The 26,189-nt window shown below is 32.1% G+C and overlaps 1 protein-coding gene and 1 long non-coding RNA gene across 2 annotated transcripts; both read left to right on the forward strand.

Moving 5' to 3' along the window:
- Positions 1-80: 80 nt before the first annotated feature.
- LOC108908787 (ATP-dependent RNA helicase DHX36) lies at positions 81-19,983 on the forward strand. Its single transcript, XM_023455062.1, has 12 exons — positions 81-177; positions 649-816; positions 1,025-1,584; positions 1,639-1,828; positions 6,808-6,970; positions 7,086-7,297; positions 7,402-7,630; positions 8,782-9,045; positions 12,784-13,121; positions 13,196-13,437; positions 17,275-17,655; positions 19,729-19,983. The coding sequence occupies exons 2-12, from the start codon at positions 652-654 to the stop codon at positions 19,808-19,810; spliced, it is 2,826 nt and encodes a 941-aa protein (XP_023310830.1). The 5' UTR covers positions 81-177; positions 649-651; the 3' UTR covers positions 19,811-19,983.
- A 742-nt stretch (positions 19,984-20,725) lies between these two features.
- On the forward strand, positions 20,726-21,666 carry LOC108908786. The gene is made up of 2 exons (XR_001964381.1): positions 20,726-20,857; positions 21,347-21,666. It is a non-coding gene; the product is annotated as an uncharacterized LOC108908786 (long non-coding RNA).
- The last annotated feature ends 4,523 nt before the right edge of the window (positions 21,667-26,189 follow it).

Raw genomic sequence — 26,189 nt, forward strand, 5'->3', positions numbered from 1 at the left:
TGGCGAACGCAGCCAATTCTTATATTAGAAGAAGTAGAAGAATCAAGAATGTCATTTCATTATTCATTTGTAGTAGTTTCTTGGAGGTTATGGTGTTATGGTATTTGCATTTGGAATTACAATTGCAATACTGTTTTCACCAGGATTTGGTATTGAAAAAGTACATTTTTAATCATTGTAAGTATAAAATGTAACATAATCACTCTTATCTAAATGCAAATGCCAGTATGTGCCGTTCTTTTATTTTAACTGAAATTGTATTGACAAACCATTTAATTAAAAACGTCATTTTGGTATTTTTTTTAAAATTAAGTATGGGAAATATATAGGTGTAGTACAATTAAGTAGGTATAAATAAAGGAAAATAGATCAATAAAACTAAAACGAAACATTTAAATTAGTTTATTTTGATTACAAAATAGTGACAAAATGTTATAAAGCAGTAGTGCCTAATAGTAGATCAAAAAAAAATACTTAGCTTAGCAATAGTAGATCTAAAAGATTTTGTGATCTTCAATGTTAATAAAATTTTAATTCAATTTGCATTTGTTGTGTATGGATATGTAATATTTTTTATGTATAGATAATTACTTCTGAGTGACTTGTTATATTGTTTATTAAGTACAAATCACTTTAACTGTTTTGTAGAACATGTCAGGCAGAGGATGTAAGAAGCGCATGCGAAGAGAATACAGCCCAAATGGAAGAGCAGAAGATAAATCCCGTAAACCTTCACGTCCACCTCATTTAAAAGGAAAGGAAATTGGTTTGTTTTACAAGCAGCGAAATACTCATAGACGTCTTCAAGATAGATTTGTGAGTAATTATGTAAAGCAATACTTAGTAACATACTTTTAAAAAATGTCACTTTTGAATTGTTTGTTGGTGTATATATATAATGTAAGCGAGTCTAAATAATATGGGAGTTGAAAAGTATTTTTCTAATTTTTTTTGTAATTAATCAATTAGTTTATGCGAATTAGAGACAGAGTTAATTTTTTGTGCTAATTACTTATTTTTTAAGGTGGCTACAGTTGTTATTTCTGATGCTAAACTGCTAGAGATTAAAAAGATGTTGAGAAATAACTCCATCGAAAACCTGTGTACAATAGGTGAAGAACCATATTCTTTCATGAAGGATTCTTCATTTAAAAGAGAGTTTTTATCATTAATACATGGTAACATACTTGATAAATTAAAAACATCTTGTAGTAATATAGTTCAAATGCCAGTGAACGATGAACAATTTCTGGAAGAATATATGGCGAAACAAGATAAACCAAAATATAAAGAAATGATAAACCAACGCAAAAGACTGCCTGCGTTTAAAATGAAAGAAGACTTAATAAAAATAATTGAGGGAAATCAAGTGGTTCTTATAAGTGGAGAAACGGGATGTGGCAAAACGACACAAGTCGCTCAGTTTATTTTAGATTATTATATAGAGAACAAAAAGGGTTCCATGTGTAAAATCGTGTGTACACAACCTAGAAGAATAAGTGCTATCTCCGTAGCTGAAAGGGTAGCAGAAGAAAGGGCGGAGAAATTGGGAATGAGCGTTGGTTACCAAATTAGACTTGAGAAGTACGAATCTTGCTTTTATAATTTGATCACTATATCTTTGTTATTATTTTTTAGGGCATTACCTAGAAAGCGAGGCTGTATATGTTTCTGTACAACCGGAGTGGTGTTGAAGCAAATGGAGTCAGATCCCTGTTTAAGCAATGTTTCTCACATTATTCTAGATGAGATTCATGAAAGGAATGTCCCGTCGGATTTTTTAATTACTCTACTAAAGGAAGTTCTCAAAGAGAGGAGTGATTTAAAGGTTAGTTTTAAAAAAATAGTAAGTACTAGGACTGTGATTTTTTGTAAATTCAAGGTTTTATGAAAAGTTGTGTACATTATTATTTTTCAAAGTATAATTCTGGTAGCATATGGATTCTGATGATCTTCTTCTTTTGATGCTGTCCACCAATCGATCGAATTTCTCATATTTTCTTAAGATTGAAAGTGCTGCTTAGTCAGGCCCTGGTCCATGTATTGGAACAAGTAGTAATCTGATGGTGCAATATCTGGTGAAACGGCGAGTGGGGTAAAATATTCCATTTCTTGTTTCTAAATATATTTTGCCTTCATGAGCAACATGTTTTCGAGCCTCGTCATGTTGAAAAATTATTTTATCGTGCTTTTGCTCAAATTGCGGCCGTTTTTCCTTTAATGCGGTGCTCATATGCATCATTTCTTTCCGATAGTCTCGCCGATAGTGTTCACCAGTGATGGTTTCATTTGGTTGAAGGAGTTTCATAGTACGCAACACCAAGTTGGTCCCAGCCTGAACGTCGATGTTGATGACCAGGCAAACCTCACGATTTTCTACGCTTAGGATTTTCATAGCATAGTCATTTTTCATCGCTATTAACAATGTGATGCAAAAGACCCTTTCATCAATAATTCGTATAGCATCCAAATTTCTTGCTTTTGGAAACTGTTGTGCGATCAACATTCAACAATCCAGCAAGTTCATCTTGGGTTTGACATGAATCTTGGTTGAGTAATGCTTCCAATTCCACATCTTCAAACTTTTTCGCACAAATACTCACATGTTCTTATCGATGTTCACTATAAGCTTCCAACAGCACTCGATAAGTTTCAGCAACACTTTGAATTAAACACGGAAAGTGAAACTTCCCGCAAATGACGTTTTGTTGTCTGTCAGAAAAATTTGTTGTTTACACTTCAGTATAATACACACAACAAAAAATAAACCTAATTACAGAGCTTTAAATGAATGGTTGCAGAAGTGTTCGCTGCGATATAGCATAAGTTATGCCATCTATTGTAAATCCCTTAAAATTAATTCACAGTTCTAGTATTTTAATAATGTCATGGGCGTAGCTGGGGTGGGGGAGGGGGGTCAGGGGTGTGCACAACCCACCTCCTGAAAGCCCGGTGGCCACCCCAGAAAAAAGATCTAATATTGTCATTTTTGTCATATTGGTAATCGGTGACTGTGATCTTTTTTTTAACAACCAAATCGAAACGTGTTCAAATTTTATATCGGTAAGTTGAAGTTTTTTTTTAGAGGCCTCCATAGAGCCACCCCAAGTAAAAATTGTAGTTATGCCTATGAAGCCTGTTAGGCTCTGTGAATGTTTCGTAGTTACAGAAATTTACAGAATTTTTGATGATCAAGCTTTTCTCAAAAATCACTTGTAATAAATAAAAATTTCGAATTGCTATATTAAGTGAGCCAATATCGTATCGACCCATATAAAATATATTGCAACTGAATACATATTATAATTATTCAAAAGTGAAGCTAATTCGATCATTGGAAAATTAATTATAGTCAACAAGATCCCTTCCTAAGTTTAATATTGCCTCCATAGAAAGTTACACTTCTAGTTTTCACTGGTATTTGGTCCAAGGAGGATTTTGGGATATGATGAACATGAATAAAAGCATATTTTTTAAATAGTTATTTCTTTTTTTGTTTTTTCTATGGAAATATTATGACAGATACTTATCAAAACGTCGCTTTATTTATTGTAAAAAGGTAACTTGTTGTTTGTCACAATAATAGGAAGAAAAATGGATTTCACTTTTATAGTGCTGTAGCCCAGTATGGACAACAAAATATTTGAGTCCATTATTGTAGTGTAAATCAACTTCATCTTAGTGTTAAATTTCTAGGTATATTAAATATTGTTTGCCCTTTTACCAATCTGCCTCTAATCAAAGTCAGCATCTAATATTATGCAGTCCTTCCAATGCAGTTCCTTGAAACAACATTTAATGGTCAACATCCCAGTGGGTGCTGACTTTCAAGTCTATATAAATTGTAAAATGTTTATAACGGTATAAGTTTAATAAAAGGGTGATGTTAATTTTTATGTCTGTACAAAATTTTTTTCTTTGAAATTCTGAGTCTTTCCCAAGTGCTTCGAACTGCTCTGAAATGACTACTTGTGGCATACCTGTTGGAAGGGTACAGCCTAATAACTTACCTTTTGATTTATAACTTCTCTATTACTACTGCCTCTAATCAAAGTCAGCATCTAATATTATGTAGTCCTTCCAATGCAGTTCCTTGAAATAACATTTAATGGTCAACATCCCAGTGGGTGCTGACTTTCAAGTCTATATAAATTGTAAAATGTTTATAACGGTATAAGTTTAATAAAAGGGTGATTTTAATTTTTATGTCTGTACAAAATTATTTTCTTTGAAATTCTGAGTCTTTCCCAATTGCTTCGAACTGCTCTGAAACGACTACTTGTGGCATACCTGTTGGAAGGGTATGGCCTAATAACTTACCTTTTGATTTATAACTTCTCTATTACTACTGACAGATGTTGTTAGNAGGAAAAGTGAAACTTCCCGCAAATGGCGTTTTGTTGTCTGTCAGAGCTGAGAAAATATATGTGTTTACACTTCAGCATAATGACACACAACAAAAAGAAACCTAATTACAGAGCTTTAATATGAATGGTTGCAGAAGTGTCCGCTGTGATATAGTATAAGTTACACCATCTGTTGTAAATTCCTTAAAATTAATTCACAATTCTAGTATTTTAATAATGTCATGGGTGTAGGTAGTGGGGGGGGGGAGAGGGGGCAGGAGTGCGTACAATCTATCCCCAGAAAGCCCGGTGCCCACCCCAGAAAAAAAGATCGAATATTATCGTTTTTGTCATATCAGTAATCGGTGACTGTGATCTTTTTTTTACTTTTTTTACAATCAAATCAAAACGTGTTCAAATTTTATATCGGTATGTTGCAGTTTTTTTTTTAAAGCCTCCATAGAGCCTGCAAACCTGAGCCCTCCCCAAGTAAAAATTGTAGTTATGCCTATGAATATTGTTAGGTTCTATGAATGTTTCGTAGTTACAGAATTTTTTATGATCAAGCTTTTCTCAAAAATCTCTTGCAATAGTAATAAAAATTTCGAATTGTTATATAGGGTGTCCCGAAATTCATGCAACAAAATTTGGTCATAGATTCTTAAGACAAATTTAGAGGACCCGTATTTTTTCTGTTTGCTAACTGGCCCCCTCATTTGGAGTTATAGCCCCCTGAAATCTGCCCCTAAGAATAATCTTTTTTTTATAACTCACAACCCTGATGTACGAGCATCACTAAATTCTAATTCGATCATTGGAAAACTAATTATAGTCAACAAGATCCCTTTCTAAGTTTAATATTGCTTCCATAGAAAGTTACACTTTTAGTTTTCAATGGAATTTGGTTCAAGGAGGATTTTGGGAAATGATGAACATCAATAAGAGCATATTTTTTAAATAGTTATTTCTTTTTTGCTTTTTTTTATGGAGATATGACAGATACTTATCGAAACGTCACTTTATTTATTGTAAAAAGGTAACTTGTTGCATGTCGCAATAATAGGAAGAAAAATAGATTTCACTTCTTCATCTTAGTTTTAAATTTCTAGGTATATTAAATATTTTTTGCCCTTTTACCAATCTGCCTCTAATCAAAGTCAGCATCTAATATTATGTAGTAATTCCAATGCAGTTCCTTGAAACAACATTTAATGCTCAACATCCCAGTGGGTGCTGACTTTCAAGTCTATATAAATTGTAAAATGTTTATAACGGTATAAGTTTAATAAAAGGGTGATGTAAATTTTTATATCTGTACAAAATTTTTTTCTTTGAAATTCTGAGTCTTTCCCAATTGCTTCGAACTGCTCTGAAACGACTACTTGTGGCATACCTGTTGGAAGGGTACGGCCTAATAACTTACCTTTTGATTTATAACTTCTCTATTACTACTGACAGATGTTGTTAGAACAAGTTTGTGTTCAATTAGAAACATTTTCAAACGAAAGTAGATTAGTATAGCGTATATCTTACAACTTTAAAGGCATTATTTTCCAAACACTACTTTTTAAAATGGCATGCAGGATAATTCCAACAATTTTCATTCTACTCATTTCAAATTTTGACCATATCCAGAAAATAACATTTTGAAGATAAGTACATACGAGATTTTCAGTAAGGGGTTTTTTTTATCAAAAATTAAACTTTTTACTTCAAATGCTCTCCAATCACACAAAAATTAATGTTTTTAAAATCCCCTATGTGTTTCTCTAACCATACTCATGTAGATTAAGATAAAATGTTTTTTTTTCTATATTCAAATTTGCGTCAGTGACAAAACATGCCACAGAGCACCTCAATTTCAACATGCTTTACAAGAATGGGTTCAACATTGCCATTTTTCTACTATTTATGAATAAATATTGTTTTTGAACGTTTACGTACATGGTTATTAACATCCTTGAATATTATTATCCTCCAGCTTTTCCTTCCATTCAAAAAAGAAAATTGTAAAAATGCTTAGTTTTAAAATTTTGCAGTGGTGTCACCTCTTAATTAAATTACAATACCTTCAGCTACTTGGATATCTGTAACTAACATTAGAATATTTAAAAGCGTATTTTTTTAACAATATCCAGATAAACTGATAAAGCATCTGTGTTTTCCCAAAATCTGTATCAACAGTTATATGTTGCAAAGAAAATTAAGACTCAAGTTTTATTTGAAAAACAAGCCTACGTTCATCTTCAACCATCCCAAAAATACCACTACAAATTTTATTGAAGTGTGTTAAACATTAATAAAAAATTAAATTGTACATAGCGAAAATGTTTTAAATTAGTTTATTTTTAAAAAGCTGCCTCTTATGCACAGTTCAATCATTTCTAATGCTCTATGAGTCAAATCGATCAAAGGATGATATACATTTTTTTTGTTCTCTGTATTTGGTATGACTTTTTAGGTAATTTTGATGAGTGCCACTTTAAATTCTGATGCTTTTTCAAAATATTATGACAACTGCCCCCATATCAATATACCCGGGTTTACTTACCCCGTGACACAGTATTTCCTTGAAGATGTTTTACAAAGAACAAAATTTGAATTTTTTGAAAATAATGTTCCTGGTAAGTAAACATAAAACTCTGTAATGATGATTAAATTGAAAGACAATGTATTTACTGTGGTTAATTGTGTAAATTATATTTGATCATTATTGATCTTACCATTGTAATGTTTAAGGTCGTAATTCTTCTAAGCCTATCTGGAGACAACATCTTGATAGAAAGAAAATGAAAGATAATGATTTTGTTAGTTATGTCGAACCATATGCAAGGCAATTATGCAAAGAACAGAAGTATGATGAAGTGGTTTGTAGGCAGTTGAGAAATCCAAATAGTGAGCAATTAAATATTAATTTAATTAAGGAACTGTTATTGTACATCTGTGAAAAGGTTAGAATTTTATAACAAATGTTGTCTTACATCTGTCTAAAATCTTTATATTTTATCTTATAACAATTGTACCTTAATATTAATTTCTTTTTTTTTTTCTGAAGGAAGACAAAGAGGGTGCTATTTTAATATTCCTCCCAGGATTAATGAACATATCTTCCCTCAACAAATTACTCGAGAATTGTGGAAAATTTCCCAGTCACAAGTACTTAATAATTCCTTTACACTCCCAGATGCCCACAGTTGAACAGAAGGAAATTTTTAATCCAGCCCCGAGAGGCATGAGGAAAATCATAATTTCTACAAACATTGCCGAAACTTCGATAACAATTGGCAAGTAGATCTTAGTAACAAATTATAAGTCCCAAAATTGTAGGCAGCGGCTCACTTTCAAAATGTACATTCTGTCAACAGGTGTCCGGAATTTGTCATTTAAAAGGTCCACGTAAGCTAGAATTTCCTTTTTTGATGGAATGTTGGTAGCACTGTTCTCTATTCTGACGTGTGGAGTTTGATCGCAATCTGTCACAGTTATTAATTTTGTTGGTTCACCTAAAGGGTGTTCTGCAATTTTTACTACAAATGGTGATACCAAACAAAAAGTTTGCCTAAAATTTTGTACTACCAACTGAATTTCTTGTACTGCATCGTTAAAAATATTAGGAAAGACATGTAATTCAACTTTATTGAAAACTCAAGCATACAAATGGTCTAAAGTATTCAAATATGTTCGAGAAGTGGTTAATGATTTGCCACGTTCTGGTCAGCCTTCAACGTCTTCAACTAATAAGAGGTGGCATATGAACTAAATATCAATTCGGACCATTTTAGTTGATATTTTGCGTATGAAACAAGTTGCAGCACGGCTGGTTCCAAAAGAGCTGAATTTTTTTCAAAAAGGATTGCAAACATGTTGAAGACGTGCTAGAACGAGCTAATTCGGACTCTACATTCATGCAAGGCATCATAACAGGTGACGGGACATTAGTTTTACAGTTTGACATGCAAGCGAGCCAACAAACTTGAGAATGGCACTTTTCTAATGAGCCCAAACCAAAAATAACCTCGTAAGAGTCGATCAAAAATCAAAGTCATGTGAGTAATGGAATATATTGCATTTTATTCACAAATTCCAGATACTTTTTTAAATTCTGCTCTAAATGTTCAAATAATAATATTTACAACCCCCTAGACGGGCAACCAAAAAAAGCGAGAGTGGTTCTTAACTGCTTATAGGGCCCTCTCGCCGACGTATTTCGAATTTTTTGTGAATACGAACATTTAGATGGGGTAGAATTTTTTTTCCGGCATAAAGTTGAAAATTGTGCTCTAAATGTTCAAATAATAATATTTTACAACCCCCTAGACATGCAACCAAAGAAAAACGAAGGTGGTTTTGAGTTGACTTACTACCTACTATTTTGGAACTTTTATTACATATTATTTTTTTAGTTATTTTTATACTTTCTCTTATTATCTTTTAGATGATGTTGTGTACGTTATCGATTGCGGTAGAATAAAAATATCAAATTTTGATGTCGCTACCAATAATCAGACTTTATTTGCTGAATGGGTAAGTTTAGCGAATGCCGATCAGAGGAAAGGTCGAGCTGGTAGAGTAAGGCCTGGTGTCTGCTTCCATTTGTTTAGTAAGGCGAGATACCAGATTCTGGAAAAATATCAAAAACCTGAAATACTGCGTATGCGACCAGACGGTACCATCTTGACAGCTAAAATACTACAGTTAGGTAAGACAATCCTGTAATAACAACATGAATTACTGCCGTCATTGAAAGCGTTCCTGCCACTTTTAGCGTAATAAGTGATTATACAAGGGTTGCCTTTTGTATTTTGGGAATAGAGAACAAAAAAAAAATTAATCATCCTATATGGCTTTATTGTTTTTCAAAATATTCTCCATGAAGATCAATACACTTTTGCATGCGATTAAACTAATTTTCGAAGTACTTTTCCATTCTGATTGAGTTCAAAGCATGCATTTTCAACGCATCAACTGCTTCTTCAGGAATTGAAAAACATTGACCTGATTATTTTTGACATGAGAGAACAAAAAAAAGTCACTGGGTGCCAAATCAGGGCTGCACTGTGGATGACTTATCAATTCGAATTTTTCAGTTCTCAAACAGTCTTTTGTTTGTGTGAGAGCTTGCATTGTCCTGATGGGAATGTTTCTGAGGATTTCTGGTAAACAAATCGTTGTGTACCATTCAGAATTGACCGTCTGACATTACACTAATGGTACTGTTACCAAATGTCCGATTTTTCCGAAAAAACAGGCGACTATTTGCTTAGAAGTGCTTTGTATGCAAACAACTTTTATTGGATTTAGCTCATCATGAAAGATCCATACAGTCGACTGCTGTTTACTTTTGGGCTTGTAGGCATAAATCTTGTTATGATGTTATAGACATGTTTTGAAACTCCGCGATCGTATTTCTTGAGAATTTCTTTTGACCAACCGACACCAGCCTTTTTTGAACTTATGTCAAATATTCATACAATATTGAATGTATGCTGGTCCCACTAATGTCTAAGGGTGCCTCAATCTCATGATAAGTCACATTTCATGCACAGCATCAATGTTTTCTGGAACAACCGATTTTTGACGACCTACACGAAATTCGCCAGTGCACGAACCACGTCCACAATTAACACAGTGGTTTTTGATAGTGCTTTATTACCAAAAGTCGAATTAAGTTCATCGATCACTGTTGTTGAGATAATCCATGTTGAGAGTTGTAAAAAATAATCGCATGGATGTTCACGATTTCATTACATTTTTTTTGCCAAGATAAATTTTTCAAATCACTGTAAACAACAAATATCGCCTATACATCAAAAAGCTCTGAGTAAACACACCGACAAAAAATCGAACTTTACAATAAGGACGTCTAGTGGCAGCACCAGGATCATCCATTCCCAAAATATAAAAGGCAACCCTCGTATTTTAATAATGAAACTTGGGACCCATACCTCTTTTTCTGTGCTTACAAAAAGAACTGTCTTAATTAAATCTGCAAAACAAAAATTTTAAAGCGGATGATTAAGTCAGATCTCAAAACAAGTTGCACATATTTCATAATGAACTGATTTTAACAAAATTTTGAATTTTCTTAAAGTTGCATCAAGTTTAAAATTGGACTGTTAGTATCATATTAAAATTGAAGTAAATATGTACTAACATTGAAATCATTTTTTCTTAAATCGAATAAATAGTCGATTTTAATCTGCACTTAAACTCTTGTCTACGCCGCTACTGAGCAGCTCCTGAACTGGGTCGTATGTGTGCATGGATCAGCTTTAGTCCAGTAATTACATGTTGTAAGTTACCTTTTGCGGAAGTTTTGATATTCTACAATTTCACGGATTTTGAGCTTCTCATTTCAAATTTTTCATGTGCCACCTCGTATTTTTGCCGCCGACGCTGCCGTATTGTAATAAATTGGGAAGAAAGAGATTTTTTAAGATATCTCGTTACTCATTGCTTTTACAGCAAAAATAGTTATGTAACAAATTAAAGACCAGGAAATTTGCTACAAAATAGGTTCTAGCCATTTTTTTCATAAAACCGACTCGTTTTGCATAGGAGACTAACAAAAGTCACCATTTAACGTGCAATGAAAAGTAATACCCATTTTGTATATGGCGCGTTTTTTTTTCTGTGGCTTCCCCAATGGACCTAATCCACAGATTAATTCATAAATGAAAATTACAATAACTTCTTTCGCTTTGATACCCCTAAGGGACCAACCTTATCGATGTTTTTGATAGTTGAAGGCAACGAACTCAGAGTCGTGTGGGATCAATTCTTCTAGCGCAGTAGCTTCTTCTCTACTTTTATATTGTTTTCAGTACACAGTGGTTCTAAGATCGTATCAGTATCTTCATCGTGACCATTATCTTCCAATGCTTAAGGCATGTTATCACATCTATTGTCACAGTTTGAGCGAATTATAGAACGGTTGAGCCCTGTTTTCCTACATCCACAAGATCGCTGACATCCTTTCTTGTATTTACAAGAAATTAGTTTAAGAAGAACTTCTGGAGCAGGGGCTTGGGGTGTAGTCAGAGGGACAAGACCAGTTTTGTCTTTCTTCCATCCCCATTGATCTGCAGGTTATTCGTTACCAATCCATTGCTGATGATACGTACGAAATGAATGTTGTCTTGCTGCTACTTCTGTAGGAGGCAATGAAGTGATGTTAAATTTATTCCTGTATGCTGATTTTATGAAACATTGGTGCCTATAAGTGTTCAGAGGTGTAAATTCCTTTTTATTATAGCTGTAAAGTCCGAGAAGAAAGTATTCTTCAGCTTTAGCTACATTTCTTTGTCAGCATCTTTTTCTTTAAATATTTTTATAACTTCCTGAAGATTAGACACATTAAATGCGTATTGTTTTACACGTTACGTACATGGTAAAGTAGTTTCAAAATCTCATGAGTCACGAAATGCGCGAAAGGCATGGCGTATCCGCATAATTCTTCTAATAAGCACGTTGTGAAAACATTGATTCAGAATTAGACCACGTGCCTCATTACAACCAGAAATGAACTAAGGGGCTCGGGCATCAATAAAGTCAACTGGCGAACGTTCGTTATATATATTTTTATTGCTTAAATTAAAATAATAAAGAATAGGGCATTTTATTATGATATTTGTAATAGGATGAAAGGCTAGTTTACGCTACGAGTGCTCGAGATAGACTGAATAATAGATGTAATGTTTTTAGGACGTAGAATAATTTAGGCGACGGTCGGAATTATATTTCCGCGCTTATGAAGGTCAAAGCTCATAAGATTTTGAAACACCTCTAAACTTTGTAATTCTTGTACGTGAAAACGGTTAGTTTTATGAAAAAAATGAGAGAGAGAGAGACCCATTTTGTAGAGAAAATTGTGTAGTTTAATTTAATACAGAACCATTTTTGTTGTAAAATCAACTAGAAACGAGATATACAGGGTGTTTGGTAAGTCAATGCATTCCTTGCAGAAGGTTATAGTGCAAGTGATTTGTAATATATTTCCTTAATATACCATATTCCGAAAATGCTTAGTTTCTGATCTACTGGGTGATAAAGTTTTAATTAAAAAATGCTAATTTATAAATATTGTGGAAACCGATCAGAATATTTTAATGAAATTTTACAAGCTTTGACAATTAACAACAATACAAGTTTTACGATAAAAATATTGTTTTTAGTTTCACCAGTGGTGTGCGCACAGGCACGTCTTTGGATATTTTTATGGAAAAAAAATGATACGCCACTGATTTTTCTTAAAATAAAAATTATTTTTAAATTCCTTGTTCAATTTGGAAGAGAAAAGGTATCTTGACTGTTTTTGAAATGATTGAAAAACAATTACAAATTAACACAAAAGTAGATTCCTAAACGTCTAAACTAAACTATAACGTCACACTTTTGATGTTGTGGAGCTGTTGTAATTGTGTCATCTCTTTGTTAGGGAAGGTAGAGCCGTTCTTCCAAAAGCTAATGGACCCACCCGACCCCCAGGCTATCGCCTTATCCCTGAACCTTCTCCGGAGGATATACGCCTTGGATGGAAATGAAAATTTAACACCTCTCGGTTTCCATCTGGCTAAATTACCACTTTCACCGCAGATAGGGAAGATGATACTTTTAGGTGCCATTTTCAGCTGTCTAGATCCCATACTGTCAGTTGCCGTTTCCTTAGACTTTAAGGATGCATTTCAAATACCCCTCGGAAAGGAAGCGCAGGTCGATTTGAAGAGGGTGGAGTTGGCCGGTGACTGGCTGAGTGACCACTTGCTTCTCCATAAGGTATGTTTACTTCTAGTGACTGATGATATGTTTATTCTAAGTCCGAGTGCCTCAATTAACTTTTTTTCTTTTAGGCTTTGGAAATGTTTGAAACTGAGAGTAACCCAACCCGGTTTTGTAGGGAGTACTTCTTAAGTCCGTACATCTTAAGACTGCTCCAGAAAATGAAGAAAGACTTCATGGGCCACTTGGCGGAACTCAATTTTGTGAGGGATATAAACTCAAAAAATCCAGTTAACAATAAGAATTCCAATAATAAAGCCTTGATCAAAGCAGTGGTATGTGCTGGATTATATCCCAATGTTGCCGTTATTTCGTAAGTAATATTTGTTTTAACCGATGACGTTGAGGCAACTCCTCTAAGGGTTAATACCCCAACTACCATTGAATTATACCCGCTAGGATCATTTATCAGCAGCAACCGCTAGACATATAGCCGTTTCAAACTTATTAGTTCTCATCGGTATGCCTTAGATGAACCTATTGACCATGCAATGATCCAATTATTTTTGATGTCTTAATTACAAACATGGTACTAGGGGTGGATCTAAAATTAACGACACCATTTTTAAAAAATACAGAATTTAGTTTTTCGGGTTACAAATCTTAGTCACCTTCAAGTACTCTCCATTAATACTAATACACTTGATCAAATGTTTTTTCCACTGCGTGAAACACCTTTCGTACTCATCCTTTTCAATGCCTTGCAGCGCCGCCTTGGATTTTCTATCGGCTCCATTTTTATCCGGGGAAACAAAAAAAAATTACAGGGTGCCAGATCAGGTGAATAGGGTGGGCGAGGAAGCAGTGTCATGTAGTTTATCGCCAAAAAGTTTTTCCTAATTTTTGGAAATTAAGCTTTATTTCTCCCATTTTTAAAGCAAATAACACTCTCATTAACAGTTTTATCATCCCAAGGGCATCTTTCATATTATTACAAAAGTATTTGAGACTGTAGTTTGTAATGTTTTAACTTCTCATTTCAATGTTCTTTTAGATCTTATACAGGGTGAGTCAGTTTTCTGTAGACAAACTTTAACAGGAGATAGAGCACATGTTTTTAAAAAGGAAAGTTCCTATAAACATATGTCGTAGAAGGCTTCATTTCTGAGACACAGGGTGTTGAATATAATTTTTTTTTCTCTTGAATTTTCATTATAACTTATGCTTAGATTTTTTTCATGTTTGGGAGATAATGCCTATTAATTAAGGGGCATAAAACAAGCGATCAGAGTGTTCAAAAACTTGCACAGTGGCGGAGTGGAGGGGGTGGTCAACTTCTTTCTTAGACAGTACTTCTACGCCAATGACTATTTTTAAAAAAAACTGTTTTTTTTTCATTATCTACATACAGTTTAACAAAAATAATGTCCCTTCTTCTGTTTCGAAATTCCTGTGCGTTTATTTTGATTTTTAGTGTTTGTTGTGGTACTAAATTAAGTAATTTATTTATTATCAATTATCGGCTAAATATGTAATTCTTTCAACGAAACCTACCTAAATATGGTTTGTTAAGGATTCTAAAAAGCCGAAATCTCTTATTCTTTATCTCTTTCCAATGTAGTCAAAATAATTATTTGTTATATCAAGCTATACTCAAATACAAGACTAGGTATGCAGAACCTTTAATAAAGTTCACCTATTTTTTTATGGTGCTTTCAAAAATGTAGTAAAATACAGAGTGTTCCATTTAAAAATACATAACTTTGATATGGTACGCTTTTCCTGCACACCCTGTATATTTCAAAATATTTTTAAAATGTAGCCGTAATCAACCTACACATACCCACCTAAACAGGTTTCTGTAACATTTGCCGTTTGGTCCCTAGCGACCGAGGCGTTACTGGTGGCCCACCCTTTAGTGTACCGAGTTAAATTTGTTGGTTTGTGTCCTTCTATATTTAAGGCTGGACCTCAAGCAGATTCTATTTTTCCAAAGCCTTTGATAGAGTACATCATATTAATTTAATCCATAAACTTCATATGTTTGGAATTTGTGGTCTTCCTTTGAATTAGATAAAAAGTTATCTTTCAGAAAGGCATCAGATGATTAGATTCGGTAATATTGTATTCAATAAAATTGTAATCGTGTCGGGTGTGCCCAAAAGCTCTCACTTGGGGCCACTGTTTTTCTATCCTTTTCATTTTTCTCGAATTGATGTAACAGAAGCGATGTGGATCTTAATCCTTCCATATCTTTTTAAGAAAGAAACAAAGTTGAACACATACCATATTAATAATATGCTACGAGATTCTGTCATGCTTTGAAACTGGAACACATACAGCAAAAATTCTTGAAATATGTAGTCTTTAAAAGTAGTTGATATGCACAGAAAATATATGACTTAAAACTATTTGTAAGTAGTTGTAAGGCTTGTACCTGCTATTCGAAATCGAATTTCATGTTTCTCTGAGAGGTGCCAGAGAAATTGACCCATTTCATTTCTCTGCTTAGAACAAAATTATGCATGTAATTCTTTTTATTCGTTGCTCATTGATGGTTTGATTATGAATCCGAGCTCAGAGAGGGCCCATCACCCTAGGTTCTCGAGATATTCTAACCTAAAAGTACAAAAATCGCGGTTTTCACTATATTCGGGGTCAGATTACAACGTGAATTATATTTTTTCTAAAATCGCTTTAAACCATCTCAAAATACTTGTACCCTTCTAAGCGCACTTCGATTTTTTTGAAAATCTTTTTTTTGCCATAGAAGTTTGAAGTTTAGTACTTCAGCGATTTCGTTACAACATAGAAATAAATAAAATTTATTCAAAAACGAGATATAAAGTACCTATATGTTTCTTGAGCCGCTGAATTTGAAAACGCAGGCGGACCTGCTCCATAACCTCAATATTTCAAGATTTTCTAACCTAAAATTGCGAAAACACCACTATATGAAGCAGATACTTATGTATACACACTATTACATTCGCATGCTAAGCTCATGACAGGTTGATCATAATGCGCTATAACCTGTGACACGTTAATCTAAATGTGCAATAACCAGCGAGGGCTAAACAGCACACTAAGGTTAACTTCTAGTGGTTTCAGCGCTCGCAAGTTATAGCTTACTTAGGTTTACCTGTCGCGGATTTAACCCTCGCTGGTTATTGCGCATTAAGGTTAACCTATCGTGGATTTAACCCTCGCTGGTTATTGCGCATTTAGGTTAACGTGTAGTAGGTTATAGCGCATTATGATGAACCTGTCATGAGCTTAGCATCTGAATGTAACAGTGTGTATACATAAGTATCTGCTTTATATAGTAGTGTTTTCACAATTTTAGGTTAGAGAATCTTGAAATATTGAGGTTATGGAGCAGGTCCGCCGGTGTTTTCAAATTCAGCTACTCAAGAAAAATATAAGTATGTACTTTATATCTCGTTTTTGAATAAATTTTGTTTATTTCCATGTTGTAACGAAATCGCTGAAGTATTAAACCATCTCCATGAAAAAAAAAAAAAAGATTTTCAAAAAAATTGAAGTGCGCTTAGAAGGGTAAGAGTGGTACTTTGGGATGGTTTAATGCGATTTAAAAAAAAAAATTAATTCACGTTGTCATCTGACCCCGAATATAGTGAAAAACCGCGATTTTTGCACTTTTAGGTTAGAATATCTCGAGATGAGCCAATTCTGAGCTCGGATTCATAATCAGCGTACGAAAACCCTCCAGGTACACTAGGTCCGGTTTCTGGTTCTGAAAATTGTCAGCCTGTGCAATTTTTCAAATTAATTTTTTTTTGTTCTGCTTTCTACTTTTGTTACAACTTATGTAGTTTTAATTATTTTTTTTTTTTTGAGAATACTTTTTAATAGCTTCCTTTTTCTGTTATACGTCACATTATAACTTAATTCTTAATTTTATAATACTTTTTTCTCTTTATTATTTATTATTTGCATGCGCTTCAACTGACTAATGTAAAAAAGGGGATCTGACTTATTGCTCGTCGGCACCGATATGTCCAAGGTATACATTGTGCAAACCATTCCCAAATTTCATTCTCACTAGACTTAACGGATACTTATTTAATGTTTAAATATTCCTGATTTAGAACTTCTTGTGAGTTTGAGAAATTTTTTTAATTTCAATAACATTTATTTTTGCAAAGCTGTATATTTACAAGCTAATCTAAACCCTCCATTTTTACAGAAGGGGGAAAAAAATACAAGTAATGGGAAATAGAAGAACTTCCAAACTCCACATGAAATCAGTATTGTCTGATGTGAAGTACTACGACTATCCCCTTTTGGTCTACTGGGAAAAAATTAAAACTACGTCGGACTTCATACACGACGCCTCTCTGGTGCACCCGTTGCCAGTTATATTATTTGGGGATCGGTTTAGACATATTATAAAAAATGGCGAGAATGTTATAACCATTGGCGATGACCTGTTATTTAAAGCACAAGAATCGACGGTTAATGTTATCGAAGAGCTTAGAAGAAAATTGAACTGGTTCTTGGGGTACAAAATTAGCCATCCTGGTGTGGTAAATTGGAATGGTGACAACGATGAAATCAGAATTCTTAGGTAAGATATTTTCTAACATAGAAAGGATTTAAGTGACTGAAAATTATGTTTATGAATATTTTTCAAATAACATTTTTCCCATAACTCAAAAATAACTAAAACAAAAAATTAACTTTTCGTTTTGATGCCTGTTTAAAGAATATGTTTGTAGTTGCTTTCATTCACACAACCTATCACTCGGCCTGTCTGCCGCTCTGCATATTTTGCTGGAGGTGAAGTTTTCCTTGGAATCATTTCCGTTGTGTTTTCTATGTGTGCACACAATTCTTTCACTGCGTTCGCTGTAGTCTTTCATACTGAAATTTTCATAACCAGAACGGAAAAAATCACGTGGATTACTTGTGCTGTTGGAGATGATATTGGTCCAATATGATTAAAAATTAAAAACAAATAAATCCATCATAAACAATTTCTGGAAAGAGTTGATTTTTCTAGAGTGAATAAAGTACTAGTAGACAAATACAAAAACTCTCATCACACACTTCAAAAGTTTGTTTTTTGTCAACATTTACATTAACAAACGAAAATTTGAGATATCAAAAATTTGCAATCATGCTTTCGAAACTGGTTATATAATTCAATGGGATTCGAGCAAAATTTTGAAGAAAGAAATTAATGCCGTTGAAATAAAATTAAAAGAGACTTGGACTGTGAAAGATGTGTTTGAAATTACTCTCAAAAATATTTAGAAACGAAAAATCATATCAGTTCTGAAGCTGAAAACATTGATTTTCAAAATATAAACAACTTTTTGAATTGTGCAATATGCATCGTGTTTATTAAGTACTTGGGTGAAACTTTGACTAATTTTAAGATAAAAAGTTCATATGAATATGGGTCCGCAACAGCTTGATTCTTGGATACAGAGCTACCAAAAAAAAATTAAAAAAATGTTTGTTTCAGCAATTATTATCGCAATACAATCAATAAAAGACACATTTTTTCACTTGTTTTTAAAAAACTCTTAATGATTCAACTTACAAAATTCCAACGCAGGTTTAACTTTAATCTTGCTTTTAGTGACGAATACTAATAGTACCATTTGTATGTAAAATTGAATGGAGAATAAGTATGTTTAGTCAGAAATGACATACAGTGTGACACAAAAAAATTATGGTTATTTAAATCCAGGTGCAAACTGTATGTGACGCCTTCTAATAATAAACAAAAAATTAAGTAAATATTCAAGTTTCTCATCGTCAATACTCCCAGTTTCCCGAATTTCGTCACAAATTGCCATGTTATTGAACAAAATTATAATCAAAATACTGAACAAAAATTTTTGTTGGAAGACAAAACAGACTGCTCGCCTGGCGAGAACTACCTGCCCTGCACGTGTCGCCGACTGAGTCACAGGTGGCGCAGCCGGCTGCGCCGCCTGGCGGCCTAGTCTAATAAGGCTCCAAGGTTACTTCTGTAACCGATGCAATATAGTATACGTTATGCCATCTATTGTAAATCCCTCAAAATTAATTCACAATCTTAATTTTTTGCTTCAGAGAATCGAATTCCTAACATTCTTTTTCTGATGAGTTTTATTGCAAAACCAAGTACAGTCCGTACGATATTTGTTGATATAGAACTCCAAGAAGACCCTTGTATCACTTTCTTTGAATTAACCGCATTAGACACCTGACATGGAAAGACATTGGCAGAAAATTTTAAGGCACGCCTCTGATGCAGTAAATTATTACAGTAGTTCTGATAATAGAACATTATTGGCTTATTCTTTTCTTGGAATTCTGTCTCAACAAACATTGTACGGACTTTAAATCGGTTTACACAAAGCTACAAGACGCAGTATATTTGATTAAACATTCTAAAATCGAAAATGTTTCTTTATTGGAATATGGATAATTACAAAAAAAAAATAGATTAATGAAACATCGATATTAAAATTTTTGGTTTAACAGTTTATCTATAAAAGTTGTTGAATCAACACATCTAATAACTAGTCGAAAACTAATGCAGTGACCCTATTCGAATTGTTTTAACAAAATTGAAATTAGAAGTATAAATATGAGGAACATTTAGGTATTATGTAATTTCAATAGTTATTTTCGTTTACTTTAGAGCTATAATGGAACTGATAACTATTGAGGAGATTGAAGATATATGTGAAAATGATGATGAAGATGGCGATTCTTCCGATTAATTCTTCGAAACTTAGAAGAGATTGTAACAAAATGTGTATGTGGGACACATTTGGATATTACTTAGTTGTATCATAATGTTTCTCTCTCTGTTTAATACCAACAACATTTTTTTACCTCTTATCAGAAACTGTTCTTTATTTTGCTGTGATGCTAAAAAAATAAATACTTTGTTCTACAACAAGAGGTTTTTTTTTAAATTAACAGTAACTTAATACATTGTTCCCACTCCTGATCCAGTACCTGAAGGTCTATTTAAAAGGGTTTTATAGCAAATAGGCAACCAGCGATAAATTTGTATAGATTTTATTACGCACTTTGTCTAAATATTAATTAATGCACAAATAACAGACTTTACCCCATTTTAACACATATTTTCTATAAAATGTAGTTAGTTTGAAACTCAAATTACTTTTTGGTTTAAAGAAATTTGTAATTTGCTGCTTTTGAACAAGTGACATCATTTACAAATTCCTTTACACCAAAAAGTAATTTGAGTTTCAAACTAAGTCCATTTTTATAGAAAATGAGGGAAGTCTGATTCATATGTAAACAAAATCTATAAAAATGTATTGCTGGTTGCCTATTTGCTATAGAGCCCTCTTAAAGTTTGAAAACGTGTAAGTGGATGCTAAATTATTAAAATGTGGAACACACTATTAAAACGAGCTGCCTAACACAAATTAAATACTGAACCAATCGCTAACATTTTCAGTATTACTTTAATATTAAAATACAAGTTCAACAACTATTATTACTTCAAAAACTGTATATCTAAAAAAATCATCTGATTTGGCCTTCGGATACTCTTCACACACTGCGGTGTTTTAACATTGAACGTACTCTTGACTCCTGACATTTGAACGTAGTCGCGTTTGCGCAATGATTTTGTTTTTGTTCCTGCGGCAACCAGTACATTTAACCTTACTTTTTTCTTCGTGTTTACTAACTAATATTGTTTCCACGTACGTATTGTTATTTCTTTTAAAGGACCTGTTATTCTGTGATAACTTTAATTAATATGCCACTATATCTTGTTACAGTACTAGGTAGGTACATAAAAAATGTCATTAAAATGTACATTTCAAGATTTTTATACACATAGCCTGGCTACATACTCGTAGATCACATCACCTGTGGAATTTGTTTCTACAGGTGTTTTGTTTGTTTTGTCAACAACATTTAATCGCCATGTTAATTTTTTTGCGTGGTTAAAAATAAAATCCATTTGTGTAAGAGGGAACGTATAACAGGTAAGTCTGGAATTATAAAAAGGTCAATTTTATTTGTATTAAAAACATTTCGTGTACCAACTCTAAAACCACCTACCTACTTAAATGTGCATTGCATGAATTATTATGAAAGTTGCATTTCATAAAGCTGCCTTCTTGTGCATAACCATTATGAGTGATTTTAAATTTATTTATCATGGGTCAACGGAAAGAATTTGCTTATTGGAAGACACAAAAGCAACATTTCATACCAAACATTTGTATCCCAATCTTGTGTCATGAATGTAAATATTTCCTGATTTACAGGTTTCCGAGGCAATTACCAATGGTTGACCAATTTGCAGACTGGGTGCTATGTCATCAGTCTTTAGTTCGTGACGTTTCCAGGGCATATCACTTTTCTTTTTTGGAAGACGAACATGATATGTTTCTCAAAACGTCAAGAATTTGAAACCAACAAACTGGCAACCTTCCCAGGAATTGTTCATTTAATAAGACTGTACCACTTGACATGTTAATGGACTTTTCTTAGTGCCACAAATTGTTAACACCTTTAATATTTACACCAATGCCACCAGCCATAAATGCTTTCTGTATTGTTTTAATAAAAAATAATTGTTGCATAATATTTTTTTAATTTTTATAAATGTTGACAATTATTTCTATACTTTTACAGAAAGTGAGGAGTATGTCCAAAGCCAAATTATTTAATTATCACCTTTGACCTTTGGTTACTAGCAAATATAGGTACTGATAATTTATCGACAGCCCACTAATTTTTCAAAGTTACATATGTTTTGAGGCCTGTTCCAATTCTGTTTCTTTCCACGATGGACATATGCTGTTATCCTGACAGGACTTGAGATAAAGACAAGGTGGGCATCAGTTTCTTATAAGTATGTAATTTTTTTAATCCCATTTTGTACAGTACAAGGCTTTACTAAAACAACTTTAAATTTTCTTATTAATATTGGCAATGTAAAGTGATATTAAGTAAATTAATTGAAATGTACGATTCACGTTTGTTACATTTGTGAACTGTATTAGGATTAGGTATGAAAAATTTGGTAAAAATCAATAATCAGTAACACGATGGTGAAGTTAGACACTTACCGTTACTTGGAGGTAATATCCAACGGTACAAGTAAACCAAAAACAGCACAACCCAACAAAGCCAACATGTAAGCAGCGACTCGATTGTCGCATGGGTAATTTGTCAATTGTCTTCTTCTCACTCGGAGACAGGGTCTTTGGTCCAACCTCAGACCTTTTTGCTGCAAGTTTTAACATTTAAAATAAAGATTGTGCTAATTGCATGTGACTTAATGATAAAGTTATGTCAAAATATATATAAATTAATAATTAACTATAATAACTAATTAACCAACCTTTTTAAATTATTTTGTTCAGAATCATAGTGCGACCTTTGCTGATCTTTTGAAAACAATTTTCTGAAATCTATTGTCAAGAAATATTTTGAAGAATTGATATTACTTAAAAACAACATCAGTTTTCTTTATTGGACATTACTTTATAGCATATACTTTTCCATTTTTTTTTAAATCTTATATTTAGTTTTGTGTAGTGTTTGTTGCATTATATGATATAGGTGTTACTAACAGTAATTTTTTTATTTAATGAACAAATTGATGCAGATTCAAGAAATACATTTAGAAATTAGAAGATGTTTAATGTATAATTTTTTTAAAACTATGTAAGTATTTTAGAAAAAACTATTATCTATTATTTTTTCGTTAGATAGCTTGAATTAGTGAAACCTTTCTCTAATTTTTTGTATTAATAAACTGAGGGGCAAGCTGTATTTTTCATTTTATTATTTAACTTTTTTTATATTTATTTCATTGATATTCATATATTCATATTTCATGATATTTGATTTATTCTTAGATTTCTTTTGTTTCAGAGCTAAAATTCAGCTTTTCAAGGAAACTGGACACTTTAATGGGATCAAAGATTTTATATTTAGTTTAATATTTTATTTTGAAATTTCGATAATATAATTGTTAAAAATTAAATTTAGCTGTATTATTGGTGAGCTAGAATCTGTAATAAAGAAGTACTATAAATTATAATACAACAATATTATATAGTCACCATTTTTTTTTGTTTATTCAACTTTTTAGAAAAAAAAAATATTTTTTCTTTTTGTAGTTTATTAATGAATAAGTTACATAATAATATATCAAAATAATAAATATGTAAAATAATAATAATTTGATAATGCATTTAAAATTGTACATAGATTTTATTACATTTTAAGAAACTTTTTAAGGTAATTTCATACAATATTTGGGTATAATCAGTAATATACCTATGTACATATAATGTACTTCAAAAAATCAAGGAACTGAAAATTCAGTATATTAAAATTACATATTTATTTATGGAACACTTTATTATAAAACTTGGCTGGCCCCTGTATATGCCACTGGACAAGATGACAATTCAGAATTATATGTATTACATACCAATTTTTGATTTTATTAGATCAAATTTTTTTTTAAAGGAAATTTTGAATGTACAAAAACCTGCGTTAATATTTTTTTGTAATTAACAATGTAATCTTTTTACCACAATTAACATTTGATTTAATAAGAAAACATCACTAATCCGCTTAATTAGTTAATTCCTCATTCAATTATTCAGTAATTGTTCCAAAAAAAGTACGTCAGTGTAATTGTGTGAATATACCCAAGGTGAAAAGTGTGGCGAACACACTTAAATTCTTATCAAAACATTTCGTTTACTTGACAAGCGTTATATTGCCAAAGTTATTTTTATCTTAGATCGTTGAACTCCATACAAAAGTGGGATTAAAAAAATAACGTCTACTTTATATTTATTGTTTTGTACTGCTGATAATTTTTGGTCCATTATTCCAAGTAAATAAGTAATTAATTATATAGCGCTGTATCTTTTATCAATAATCTCTATTAAAATAACAAAATAAATATAATTTCTGTGTGGAAAACACGGTAATATAATGTTATAACAGATTATACTGATGAAATATTACAAGCTCAATTTTGGGAACACAACTTATTTTTTTAAGTTGCTAGACATAGTTTCTAAAGCTGTATAATAGGGGTCCCAGAAAGTTGGGAAAAAAATCCGAAAATTTACTATCAATCCTCTTTGTCGGGGAATTTGATTTAAAAATTGGAGAATATAGAATCGTCTTACAAAATAATGTTGATTATTATTTATAATAGAATCTATAAAAACTAATGGTTTGGCAAGAATAACAACCCAAGTAATAAATAAAAATAAAAAGATAAATCAGCTTCCAAACAATGAATATTATGTATTAAATAAAAAACTTCCTCGGGCTATAACTAGGTAAATTGCTGTTGTTAAAAAAATGCTTTATCTTTTTTTTGTTTGCATCAAGTTATCATATGTTCTCCAACCAGTGAATTGCCAGTATTTAAAATATATAAAGTTTTCAAAAATTTCTGTAATTTCTTATTATCATGTTTGTTTAAAAAAATACTGCACCATATTACTTATTTCTTTGAAATACCTTCCTGTATTTTTATTTCATTTTTTGAAACTGGTTCTCATTTTAGGCTTACAGTTCAGTTGATCCCTTTTCAAAAAAAATGTAAATAAAAAATATAAAAAGGCGTTAAATGTTTCAAAATCATACTTAAATTACTTACATTTATTTTTTCTATTGACTTCACACTTTTACGTTCAGAGAGCTACATCTCAGTAGACATTGACTTTCTAGAGATATTGTCATCGTAAAGAATATATGATATAAAAGCAAAATTAATAAAGAGATGAAGTTTAATTGGATTAGAATACCCTTAAGTAATTGACTGTATAAATTAATGATAATTGAAGTAAAAAATTTAAATCAATTTTTTTCTCTGGAACTCTTCACTTTGCCAATACCATTTTTACAATAAAGTGGCATTTCAAAAAATATTTGCATTTTATTTCCAGAATCTGTACCACCAAAACCAAGAAAAAACAAAAGATTGTTTCAGGTTTCTTAGGAACCTGTATGCTTTAAGGCTTGAAGTGGAAGCACTTTGCAGGATATAGATTTCTCAATAACTTCTCGACGGAACATTATAAAAATTTTAATTTCTTTGTTTTTCATTGACGTCGCTTTTTGAAATTTTGAAAAATTGCAAGATTAAATTTTAAAATTAATTATATTTGAACTGAAAATTTGAAAACTCTGTATTTTCTTATCTTCCATATATGTATACAGTGCAACCTCTTTAATCCGAACACACGTTAATCCGATCACACGCTAATCCGAACGGCCAAATCTGAACGATGACAAGAAAAGACTAGATCGCATCGCGCGTACGCGCGTAGTCGGCATTCAGTTTGTTTGCCGATAGCGAAGAACCTGTTGCGTGTCGTGTTTTGTGTAACAATTTTGTAGTTTTTTTGGAAGAAAAATAAAAAAATGTGAAAAGCGTAAAATAATACATATATGTATATGTAACTACATGTTTATGTTTTATCTTATATAAGTTGTATGTCTTATATGATTTATATTTATATTGTTATAATAAAATGTGTATGTACTTACATAATATACGTATGTACAAATCTTTATAATATGTTCGATAATACGAACAATGCCTGGCAATGTGGTGTTCGGATTAAAGAGGTTGCACTGTATTTAAAATAAACATATTTTTACAACAGATATGAGTTTTGTAAAAGTAAAAATTACAGTTTTATATGTACCTACATATTTTCATAGCCAACCATATTAAAAAGTAAAAAAAGTTATTTAATTTATATAAGATCTACTGAAAATCTAATATGGGCATTCAATTCCACGCCAAAGAATTAGTCTTGAGCAGTTTTTACTTTAATTTTTTTAACAGATATGTTCAAAAATGCCATAATAACGAGGAAGGCCCTGTAACTCAGAAACAAATGAAGATAGCACATTTCTAATTTGTCAGTCGAGTTTGCTATGAAAATCGAATTCGAGAACATAGTGTTATTATTATTATATCTTTAGTAGTTTCTAAGTTACTCAGAATTCCTATTGAAAATGGACCAAGCGCTGTACATACGAGTATATACCTAATTATGCTTTTTGATAGCAACATTCACTAAAGAGTAACTTTAAGCCAAGCTATTTACAACT

Source organism: Anoplophora glabripennis, unplaced genomic scaffold (genome assembly GCF_000390285.2).
Source record: "Anoplophora glabripennis isolate ALB-LARVAE unplaced genomic scaffold, Agla_2.0 scaffold425, whole genome shotgun sequence".
Classification (NCBI taxonomy): Eukaryota; Metazoa; Arthropoda; class Insecta; order Coleoptera; family Cerambycidae; genus Anoplophora; species Anoplophora glabripennis.